The sequence below is a fragment of the Melanerpes formicivorus genome, unplaced genomic scaffold (assembly GCF_026170545.1).
Source record: "Melanerpes formicivorus ecotype bairdi unplaced genomic scaffold, bMelFor1.0.p_v2 SCAF_3, whole genome shotgun sequence".
In the NCBI taxonomy this organism is placed as follows: Eukaryota; Metazoa; Chordata; class Aves; order Piciformes; family Picidae; genus Melanerpes; species Melanerpes formicivorus.
The window spans coordinates 11,484,397-11,496,510 of record NW_027142355.1 but is presented as its reverse complement, the minus strand read 5'-3'; the positions used below and the strand labels follow the sequence as shown (position 1 = coordinate 11,496,510).

At 37.4% G+C, this 12,114-nt stretch overlaps 1 protein-coding gene across 2 annotated transcripts in view; it reads left to right on the top strand.

Moving 5' to 3' along the window:
- Nucleotides 1-12,114, top strand: part of TBC1D22A (TBC1 domain family member 22A) — a 175,601-nt gene that overhangs the window by 66,938 nt on the left and 96,549 nt on the right. For both annotated transcript variants that reach the window (XM_068166371.1, XM_068166361.1), the window contains one exon: nucleotides 8,650-8,777. In XM_068166371.1, the coding sequence (XP_068022472.1) occupies nucleotides 8,650-8,777 (128 nt within the window). The remainder of the gene's footprint in view (nucleotides 1-8,649; nucleotides 8,778-12,114) is intronic.

The following is a 12,114-nucleotide window of genomic DNA, read 5'->3' as shown; positions in this document are numbered from 1 at the left end:
AGTTGAAACACTATTTAATTTAATTTATCTCCTTGCCATCATCACTCATATTGTTCTAGGAATTATACAAAATTATTAAGAGAGAGGATCAATGTATAGCTCAATAATACAAGGGATGTATTATAACTAATTATCATTCCTGTTTCCTGTAATGTCAGCAGAGCTTTTCTGCTCTAGATTATGAACAGTCTCTCATGGTTTATAAAAGGTCACATTCATGTGGCATTCTGTCTTCAAATTTTACTTAGGCTAGGCTTGAAAATAGACAGGTATAGTCTAGGGATACAAAATTAGTTCAGGATTTGTGTTCCCAGAATTTACAGATGTTTAGCATTTGTCTGGTTTTGTGTTTGGGAGAGTGTCAGCTTCTTCAGTTTACTGTAAGAAATTTGATAATTGCATTAGAATTTAAGATACCCATTTGGAGAAGGCTGAGCAATTGTAGAAAAGTGTTGGGGATTCCATAAACATTGATGAAAGATGTTAAAATTGTGTGGCATTCTGTCAAAACTAGCAAGAAGGCAGTTCTAGACAGAAAAGCAAAACAAACCCAAAAACCAACAGACCCTCCCCCCCCCCCAAAAAAAAAAAAACCAAACCAAAATAACCTTTTGTAATGTTAGATTTGTTTATTGTTTATATTGGCTTCTAATTAGCATTTCTAGAAGCCAGAAAGGCTGCACTGATGACTCTACTTAGTACAAATATTCTACATCTTCTCTGGGATATTTGGGAAGACTTTTTCTACATCCTTTATAGAACAATGCCAAGGGTGTGCATCTATGTTCTGCACAGGCTAATTTTGTTTTCTGGTAGCTTAATAAACTTTGTTATTAGCATTCAGATTTTTTTGCCAGTAATCACTAGTCTCATAGAACTAACCCCTGAGTCTCAGTAACAAGAAATGGGAAAATATTTTTTTTTATGTTTTCCTGTGTAGATTATATTTGTATGGTAGTACAGAGTTCAGAGATCTTAGCAAGTGTTGAGACTGACTGTAAAATTTTTTGTAAATTTGTGACCTCTGTGACTTCAGCTTTTAAACAGCCAAAACTTACTGTTTCAGGTTTGGGATAATGCCAAGCACAAATACAGGCTGAATGGAGGATGCATAGAAAGCAGTCTTGGGAGAAAAACTTGGGAACGCTGGCTGGTGAGAAGCTGAACATGAGCTAGCAGTGTGAAATTGCAGCCCAGAAATCTGGCCATATCCTGTGCCACATCAAAAGAAGTGTGGCTGTCAGGTCAAGGGAGATGATTATCTCTCTCCAGCATTTAGAGAGGCTACCTGGAGTAATGTGTCCAGTTATGGAGCCCTGAACCCAAAACTAATATGGAACTGTTAGAGTGGTCCAGATGGGGGCCATGAAGATGATCAGAGGACTGGAGCACCTCTCCTGTAAGGGCATGTTCAGCCGGGGGAAAAGAGGAAGGCTCTGGGGAGACCTTATAGCAGCCTTCCAGTATTTGAAGGGGATGTTGAAGAGGGACTTTTTACAAAGGCATGTAGTGATAGGATGAGGGGTGATGGCTAGATTTAGGTTAGACATTATGAAAAAATTCTTGACCATGACAGTGGTGAGGCACTTTATATGGGTTGCCCAGAGAAGCTGTCAGGGCTCCAACCCTAAAAGTATTCAAAGCCATGTTGGATGGGGCATTCAGCAACCTGGTCTAGTAGGAGATGTCCCTGCTTATGGCAGGGGGCTTTAAACTAGATGATCTTTCAAGTTCCTTCCACCTGAAACCATTCTATGGTATGACTCTATGATATGAATTCTTTGATTGCTACCAAATGTTTTTCCTAACAGTTCCTTGCATTTTGTGTTGGATATGACAGAATTGTTAATTTTACCTGATTCCCTGAGGCAACTAGGTCTTCCCTCCTCTAGTGTTTTCTTCTTTTGCTTTGGGATCAGCATCTTGAACTTTTAAATATTGGTATATTTGCCCTATCTTTTGTGTATGAAGAAGACATTTCTCATAGCTACTAACTGCATTTAGTGAGCTAAATTTAAATGGACTATTATCTCTAAATTGTAGGTCATGAGCAGAATATAATTTGGTGATTTTTCTGTTCTTGTGCCAGTCGTCTTCATTTTGTAGAGGACATTTCAATTACTTTTTTTTTTTTTAATGCTTTTATTTTAATTCTTACAGTGAATGAGTTTAGCCAGTTATAAAAGGCAACCTAATTCTGGAGCAAGATATAATAATCATGTAAATCTTTTAATCAGATGTCTACTATTACTTGAAGCATAATTTTTTCATCATAATGAGATCTTGTCTTCAAGTGCACATTTATGATCTTTCAGAATGTCTTTTTCAGTCATCACAAGTTTCTTTTGTTATTAATGTATATCAATAAAAACAATATAATAATAACAACTCAATAATAAGCTGTAGTTTTGATAAATCTGCTTTTCTTCAGAATTTTGTTAATTCAAGTTTGTGGTGGGGAGGGGGTCTGCCTCAAACTCATTACATTCTTAAAGGCACAGCCTAAAATGGTCACAAGGTTAGGGAGTTGTGAGCTTTAACCTGCACCATTTGATGTAGAGATTTTACTCCAAACTCTGACCGTTGTCTCCCCTAAATGTTCTGGCTTTGAAAGATGTCTTTGGTCTAAGGAATGAGACAGATGCTCTTCAACCCTTCCCAAAGGAGTAAAGAAAATGCTTCACACTGGGTTGGAAAGAATTAGAAGTTTAAATGGAAGTACTATTCATAACTACAAACAATAGTACAAGAGCATATAAAGTATATAAATCCATAGTCCACCTCAGCCATGGTTCTCCAGAAACCTCTTCAGGTCAAAACTTTCTACAAACCTCCCTTCAAACAGGCCAAAACCCCAGGCTTCCAATGCCCGGTCCTCATGCCTCTGTACCCACTCCCCCCATACCAAACCTGAGTGATGCAACTTAAAATTCAGCTTGCCGGATCAAGGCCCCAGCCAGGCCACTGCAAGCCCCACTCCTCTGCATAGCAAAGATAAGGGAGCCCACTGGGAAGGAAGAGAGTGGGGGAGAAGAAGGGGAGGAGAGCTTGTGCTGCTCCCTTATAAAGGGGAGATGTAGGCATTCTTTGCTTTCTTTGACTTGTCTTCCATTATGTTGTTCTGAATGATTAATTTGTAATGCTTGCCTTTATTGACATGGTCCAGAAAGACAAACCTGCTAGAGTGTTGTTGGAACACAGTCTACCTAGACTTTAGTAAAGCCTTTGACATGGCCTTCTCCAGTGGTCTCCTGGAGAAGCTGGCTGCTCATGGCTGAGTGAAAAAACTGGCTGGATGACCAGCACAAATAGTTGTGGTGAATGGATTTAAATCCAGTTTTTGGCTGGTCACAAGTGGTGTTCCTCAGTATCAGGGTCGCATCTGTTAAACATCTTATTAGTGATCTGGATGAAGGAATTGAATGCACCCTCAGTAAGTCTGCAGATGACACCAAGTTAGATGGGAATGTTAATATTCTTGAGAGTAGAAGGTTCTATGAAGGCACCTGGACAAGTCCTGTGAGGAGCTGCTGAGGAAACTGAAGTTATTTAACTTGGAGAAAGGGAAGGGAGGGTCAGAGGATATCTTACTGCTTTCTCCAACTACTTGAAAGGAGCTTGTAGTCATTTGGGTGTTTGTCTCTTCTCCAAGTTAACAAGTGATAGGATAAGAGGAAACTGCCTCAAGTTGCACCATGTGAGGTTTAGATTGGACATTAGGGAAAAATTGTCATTGAAAGAACTGTCAAGCATTTGAACAAGCTGCCCAGGGAAGTTGTGGAGCCCTGGAGGCATTTAAAAGACATAAATGTGGTGCTGAAGGATGTGGTTTAGTGGTGGGCTTGACAGTGTTAGATTTATACTTGGACTTGATCATCATAAAGCTCCTTTGCAACCGGAACAATTCTTGATTCAGTGCAAAACACTCTGTATGTAAATGACAATACAAATAAACCTCTGTGGCAAAGGTTGGCTGATTATTTTAGTGTTCATTTTGGATTGGTACCAGAGGGTTTCTCTTGTATCCTGTGTACACTTTGAGAAGAATTGTATGGCTTTTCATGAGAAATGCACACATTTATTCCTTTCTTTGAACTAAAAACTGACAGTATGCTACTTTGAAATGCATCTGTATAACGTATTTTATTCTTTAATCAGAAGAGTTGCTTCACCAGAGCTTTATATAGAGATTTATTGAAAGTACTGGGAAACTTATTAAATATAATTCTTCTCTCTTTTGAATTTTGATAAAAGAACTTTTGAACAAACTATATAAAAAGTTACTGCCAGAAACTGCAGTAGAAGTACTTTTTTATAAAATATTTGAAGTCTGAATGCTGACAGTAATTATATATCTTGCTTTTCCATTCCACACACGCACTTATTTTCATTGAAATGGAAAATTTAAATTTAGATTATGACTATTCAAATTACTTTTATCAGCAAAATAGTCTCTGCTCTACATTACTTGCAATGCAGGAAAAATGAGCTTTTTTACTTAATGCATCATCTATTCCAGTCTTATGTCAATTGTATATAATGCATGGAGCTTAGTAGTCTATTTTTCAACTTGTTTAGGCTAGAAAGCGACTTTCAATAAATTCACTATGCCTTCTAACAACTGTAGTTGAAATATCACAACTGGCACAATTTAAATTACTGTTCTTCATTACTTACTTTCAATGGCTGTGTGAAGAGCAAAAATGCTTGTGATGAGGTACCAGCTAGAAGTAAAACTGACTTTTTCATCCTGCATCATATGGTGAATTACAGTACTCTGCCATACAGGTATCTAAAAGTGACATTTTAAAAATGTAACACTTAGTATACTTAACTTGAAGCTCAACTTGTCTATAGCAAAGGCAGACATGTGGTAGGAATTATATACCTGTTTTTGCATAACTGACCTAATAATGTTGCACTAAGTGAAGGACCGGCTGAAGGGCAGGGCTCAAAAGGAACAGGGTAGCAATGAATGGGGCTCCATCTGGCTGGTGACTGATTCAATTGTGGGATTGGTTCAGCTCAATATTTTCAGAAGTTGTCTGAATGCAGGATGCAGGAGTTGCCTGCACTATTTGTAGATTTGATGGTGATTCCAAATTGTGAGTCTCTCTAGACTGAGAAGAGGCCTTACAGAGAGATCTAGATAGGTTGTGGCATTGGGGAATTACCAGCGATTTGATTCATTTAATTGAAAATATAAAAATTTTAAACAGAACAGTTGCACCATTCTGCACCTGTGCTGGGGTAAGGCTGGGCAGAAGTACAAATTCAGAGAGACCTGGCTAGAGTGGCCTTGTGTCTTTATTTAAAGAGTGGACAAATATAGTTTTACTCCCTTAAAAGAGTAAAATAAAGTGCTCTCATTGAATTGGGGAGAAATACAGAATTGTATTTAAACATATACAGAAAAATACAGAATACATGAATCCTTAACACCTAATACTCATACAGGATACATAAAAACCTCAAAAACCTTCCTGTAACCAGAATAAACCACAAGCCCTGGTGCTTCTTTTCTTGTCTTACCCCTTGCCCCATCCGTTATCTCTCATCCATTAGGCTTAAACAGGCAAAAATTGCACAGGACAAATTAGTCAGGCCTCTGAAGGCCATAAACAGGCATACTCCCCTGTTTTATCAGATAAGAACTCCCTCTGGAGAGCCGAAAGGAGGGAGAAAAGAGACTGAGTTGGCCTTGCTGCTAAAAAGAGATAGCAGAATTATGGGATTGGGTAACAAAATTACTGTTTCCTGGGTCCACCTCCTGGACTGCCTATGCCCTGGAGAGCTCTCTGCCTCTGTGGTTAAGACTACTAGTGCTTAACCACGTGACGCCTTGCAAAAGCATATTTCAGGATGCTGCTTGACAGCAGGATCATTATGAGTCATCAGTGAGTCCTGGCAACCTAGAGGGCAAAGCCCATCCTAGGGTGCATCCAACGCAGTATAACCAGCTTGGCAAAAGAGGTGATTATACCACTGCACTCAGCATTGGTGCAGCCTTGCTTTCAGCACTATGTACAGTTCTGGGCCCCATGATTGAAGGATGTGAAGATTCTTGGATTTGTCCAGGGGAGGGCAACAAAGCTAGTGAGAGGGCTAGAAGGCATCTTATAAGGAATGGTTAAGGAGTTGCGGCTTGTCTAGTTTAGTGAAAAGGATGCTGAGGTGTGACCCTGTTGCTCTCCACAGCTTCCTGAGGAGGGGAAATGGAAAGGGAGGTGCTGAGCTCTTTTCCCAGGTATTCAGGGACAGGAAATTTGGAGTTGTTCAAAACTACACCAGGAGAAGTTTAAGATGGTCAATAGGAAGCATTTCTTTACCAACAGGGTGGTCGAACAGGGCTGCTAGAGAGGTCATTGATTGCCCCAGTCCTGTCACTGTTCAAGAGGCATTTGGACAATGCCCTTAATAAGGTGTTTTAGCTTTTGGGCAGCCCTCAGCTGTTCAGGCAGTTGAACTAGAGAGCTGTTGTAGTAGGTGACTTCCAACTGAAATAGCCTATTGTATTAGATTCTGTTTAAAATTAGAACCATGCAAGGCCTCTGTGTGAAAAATGAAAATACAGAAGCTTCTGAAGCTTATGCTGTCTTTAAAATGTGGACTATTTCTCTAAGTTTACAGAACATACATAGCTGCCATATCTGTCTTCTCCTTCCGATAACTTTTCAAGTAGAGGACTTGTTTTATCAGTATTTTACAGGGAGAAAAGTCTCCACTGTGTAGAATTCCACCATTTATTCATTTATTTATTCATTTATTTATTTATTCATTTATTTAAATAAACAATAATAATAGAGTGACCCAGATTAGCAGTGCTGTTGAGGAAAGGCAGCAGAGTAAGCCTCGCAGTTAACTGTTGTGTTTCGAGTGCTGACTAGATACTCATTGCATTGGCACGGGTTGTTCACTTGATACTAAGCTCCGAACTAGCCTTGATACTGACTGTTGTCTCACTCCCAACTGGAGCAACTGGTAAATTTTGCAATAGGCCCGAGGTAAAATGGTGTGAAGGTGATAGGAGAATATCAGGTTTGTAGAGGAAGGACAGTTAGTCACAGGGCCTTAAGACTGCATGGCTTAGGCTATTACATGAAGTGGAAAATCCATCTGAAGTTGACAAATATCAACAATACCACTGTACATTGTGCCTGCATAATACTGTGAGTCCTTTTCCTGCACATATAAAGGAAGGAAAGGCGAAAGATTATCTGGGACTTGGTGAGATCACTTAAAGCAGCACAAAATTACTGTTTTTCTGTCCTCATTCGCTAACTTTTTGCATCTCATAGTAGCAGTTTAGTCTGTTGTATGACAGAAGTATCTAATTAGCTGGTTAGTGCTATATATAGAAATAAAACTAATCATTCCTAGGTGGACCATTGGTGTAACGTCTTCTGTCTAGTCTTATTTTAATGAAAGCTTAGTGTTGATTGTTTCTAAAACCTAAAAAATGTCTACTTCTTGCTTCTGTATTGAAACAGCTCTGTCATATTGGCTGACATGTTCATACCACCACCAAATACATCTTGAGAAAGAAAAAAAAATCAGTCTACATTATAATTTAGTATTATTTAGCTTTCTACTACGTTAGTCTTTAGGTAATCCCTCCAGTAGCAGTGCTACCATACTTTTGATATTACTTTAAAAAAAGTTAGTATTTTAGTGCCTTTTTAGATATTTCTCAGAAATGTGAAATTCATAGGATCACTGTGTACTCATCTAGTAGATAATACACCTCTGTGAATGTGGGTGACTCCCAAGAGTGTTTTTCGTATAAAGATACACAGTAGGATTTTCTCATTTAGGCTTTAACAAAGACTTCTTGTCATGAATTTATGCAAAATAGCACATTAGCATTTCTCCAGTATTTGTTATTTACACCATGCCAATGTCATACTTGAGCCTCTTAGTTAAAACCTATTAACAGAATGTCTGTTATCCTTTTTGGAGTAAGTTCTGCTAAATATATGAAGACATTTAGCAGATTAGTTCAGTTAGCTCCAGCAACAACCCAAGCAAGTGATTATTATAGCATTCAAATACTAAACTGGTTATTATTTATATTTATTTGGTGTATTAGGCAATTATTTAAGTTGCAAAATACTTAAATTTGCTCACTGTATGTCTTACATATTAATCTCACTTTTTTTTTTCCAAGTGAATGCAACTTTTATGTATACTTTCCTTATATTTCTTTGCTATTGCTAATTTAATGTTCATTTTTTATTTTCAACGCTTTATTTTTGCAATCCAATGTGTTACTTACAAAAAAACCTTGTTTCTTGTAGTCTTTCCCCAAATGATTTACAGCCTAAGAAATTAATGAAGATATATGTATCTAAATAATTTTGTGTACTTTTTGTGGTATATGGTAAAGCTCTGATCTTAATCTTTTCTGAAGATAGCACAACTTGGAGCAGTTGTTTAAGTTATCTAGAGGCAGAAAAAAAGAAATACAAAGTAATGTTTCCCTTGTTGTTTCTATTTTGGAGATTTTTATTCAGTTACACGAATTTACATGCACCACCACATTTTATTTGCTTGGGATTGAAGGAGTATTATAGTGTTTCAAATGGTGCATTTGATACTTAAAGGATTTCAGAAAATTTATGGTAAAATGTCTGTTTATTCTGTCTTCAGAACAGGTTCATAAGCACTTGGATCAGCATGAGGTGAAATACTTGCAATTTGCTTTCCGTTGGATGAATAACCTGCTGATGAGAGAAGTCCCTTTACGGTGTACCATCAGATTATGGGACACATACCAAGTATGTACTTTTTTATATCTCCATAACTCTGATAATGTTTGTGAGTGTTTTTTCTTGAAATGTCATCTAAGAATCATAAACATGAGACAGAAAATCTCCAGTGATCATTATCACTTAGAAACAGTATTTTCAAGTCTTCTTGCCTTTCAAAATCAATCACTTGGTGTCATAAGAGTTTATGGTACTAAAATGAACACACACTTAAAAGATGGGTTAAAGTCAGTAGTACCTTCTGTCTCTTCAAAGAAGCAAAAGGTTGAATTGTGCTTAATCAGTGCCCTCCACTGATTCTGAGATCCAGGCTTGTTACTGCTCATCTGTTTAACTGCTCAATCCAATACCAGCTTCTGGTATCCAGTTCTTAGCATTCATCCTTCAGTCATGTCTTCTCTTTCACTGTTTGGACAAAACTCCTTAGGTCACTGACCTCTAGTTGGGGTGATTATTTTTCTTCAATAATTTCTTGCCTGACTATCAAGAAGGAACTGATATTGGAGAAAAACTATTTACCCCTTTTTAGTTCTATTACTTAGTGTTTCAGTAGCTTCTTCTTGCAATTTTGACAGTGTATTTTTAATTTTGTTGAAGTTAGGAAAAAAAAAAAAGGGAGAAGAAAAGTTAAAATATTTTAAATTCATGAAGAGATTTCCAACTTAATAAATATGAGAATAACATATTTCTCATGGAGATCATTAAATATCAGTCTTCAGTGTTCAATTTTGTACACTGTGATGTCAGAATGTCCATTCAAACCATCTATCCATACCTCTAACAGAGGGTTAAGAATTACTTGCTGTTCATTTAATGAGTCCCATAAGTTGTTTCAGTGAAGTGAATTTTGTAGAACAGTATCAAAATCTGAGAATCAAGTGTTAAAAAACGAGGGTTCTGCTGTAAGTGTCCTAAGAGGTGACATCCTTGCAGATTTTATTTTGTTGTTCAACAAATTTCTGAATTGAATTTGGCTACTGCTTTCACCTAGGGTGCTTCTACCTCCTTTGTCTCATTACAACCTCTGTTACTCATTTTAATGTCTGTTATTACCACACATTTTCTTCTAGTGGAAAATACTTATTCTTTTTACAATCTTTCTGATAAACTGAAAGATTGAGCTATTTAAATGTTTCACTGTGGCTAATTACTCTAATTTTGAATAATTTTTGTTGCTATTGCTGCAGCATTTCTAACTCCTGAAAGTTTTTTTTTGTTACAATGCTAACTCTAGCACTGGATTTGGTACTTGATGATTAGTCTCATCAATGTGTTGAAATCTTATAAAAGCTCTTCCTCCACCCTAAACATCAAGATATGCTCCATAAATAGCTGGTTTTCCCAAAACCTCACTTTGTGCTCATCTATGAACTTTAATTCTAAAAAAAAGTTGAGAAGTTTCTTTTGGAGACCAAGCATGTGGTTCCTTTCTCAAACATGCCATGGTGAAAAGAACCCTCTCTCAATTGCTAGTCTATAGGCACCTCTCAACTTATGCTTCAGTGGGGTCTTTATGCATAATAAGTAGTTCAGATTATTTAATTCTGATTTTTAGCACATTCTGCTATATTACTGTAGTTCTCTACAGTATTTAAAAGCTTAATACTTAGGTATTTACATGCTATTTTCAAGTATATCTTTTTAAATGAAGATTTACCATATGTAAATGCCTAAGTGGAATTCTTGTTCCCACAGTGGAACTATTTTTGTGCATTAAACATGCTTAAGGAGCAATTCTGTTTTGATTCAGCAGGTGCAGTAGATCTGTACTGTTTTCAGGTTGTGGTATTTAGCAGACTGTTCTGTATGCATTTCTTGGTGAATAGCATATTTAAAACCTGTTAATGTAGGCAGTCACCTATATTGCAAGCCCTTTTTCTGAAACAGCCTCCAGCATTTCTGCTAGTTGCTTATCAAATTTCAGTTGTGCTTATATTACTTACCTATAATATGGGTCTTATCAGCTAAATAATATGGATAATGAATGGAGTGAGTGTACAAGAGCTGGGAAAGTTTGTGCAGAGTTTTGTCTGAAGTGTTAATCAGTATCATAGTGTTTTACACAAATAGTGTATCATTACTATTGGCTGCTCAAGATGTGCATGTACTGACTTTCCCCCCCCAATATTCTTGAACTGCTGGAAGGAGAAATACCTTTAACTGCTGTAGAAGTGCAGAGGGAAGGTGAATTTACCATGTTGCAATGTAATATTAGCCGCAGCAGACATCCCTACTCAGCTGATGTGAGGGCTTTTGCTGAGACTCTACCTACCTCATGACTCTCACAAAGGAATGTGGCCTTTGCAAGGCACTGTTTATGGACAATTCTAGTCCCAGTGGACAGCATGATTTAGTAATAGCACAGGTGCAGTGCCAGAAGAGGATTCAGGATAGGTGGGGAAGTAGCATTCCTTCATGTAATGAAGGAATGAAAAGACAGAGACAGCTGGATTCCTTCATGTCTGGACCAAGAGTGCATCCTCACTCTTCTGTTTCCTGCAGAAATCCAGGGTAGTGTTGAGTGGCTTCCTTCCTGTCCTGAGAGTTAGAAAACTGTGGATTCTCTTGAAAAGAGAGTGGGTGTCTTCACAGAAGAAAGCATTGTGTCTTATCTTTCCACAGCAAATAGATTGTGCCATCTCCAGTTTAAATTCCAGATAGGTTGTTCTGAGAGTGGGCTCCACTTTGTCATGAACTGCAACAGGGAGTTTCAGGAAAATTAGAGCAAACTTAAACAGCCTGCTTTTATATATTTCCTAGTGTGATATATAACTGTTGTTATCTGGATTTGTTAGAACTTCATTTAACCTCAAAATTCGTTGTAATTCCCCTGCTGACTTTGTTGAGAATAAGATTGGACACTTAAATGAAGTCTACATCTGTCAGTAGGTATGTTAGCAAAGGTACTCTGGCTGGTGCCATATTTTCTGTCTAGTTTAATTTAGGATTCATCACTCATTTGTTAGACTCTTTGGGCATATAATCCAAAATTCCTGTACTCCCCCTAGTTAGTGCTGCAGGGAAGACAAATTCTGAAAGATTCCCAAATCCTCACTTCAGTAAATACTCTGGTATTCTGTATCTGTATCTGTAAAATCCACTAAAATACATCACTGTCTTCTGTAGCAGTACTTGACAAAGTAGAAAAATTAAAGACTTTATGCATCTCGCTTACAAAGGATACGTTGTCAGAGCTTCTTAGCCGTAAATATTTATTTTGCTTTATTGTTTAACCTGAATTGCATCTGAATGAATTATCCTACTTTTTCACTCTTTTGAGCTGTGCTACTGTTTTTATTGTTGATTGGGGGTGGGTGTTTGTTTTGGTTTAGTTTTGATTTTTTTT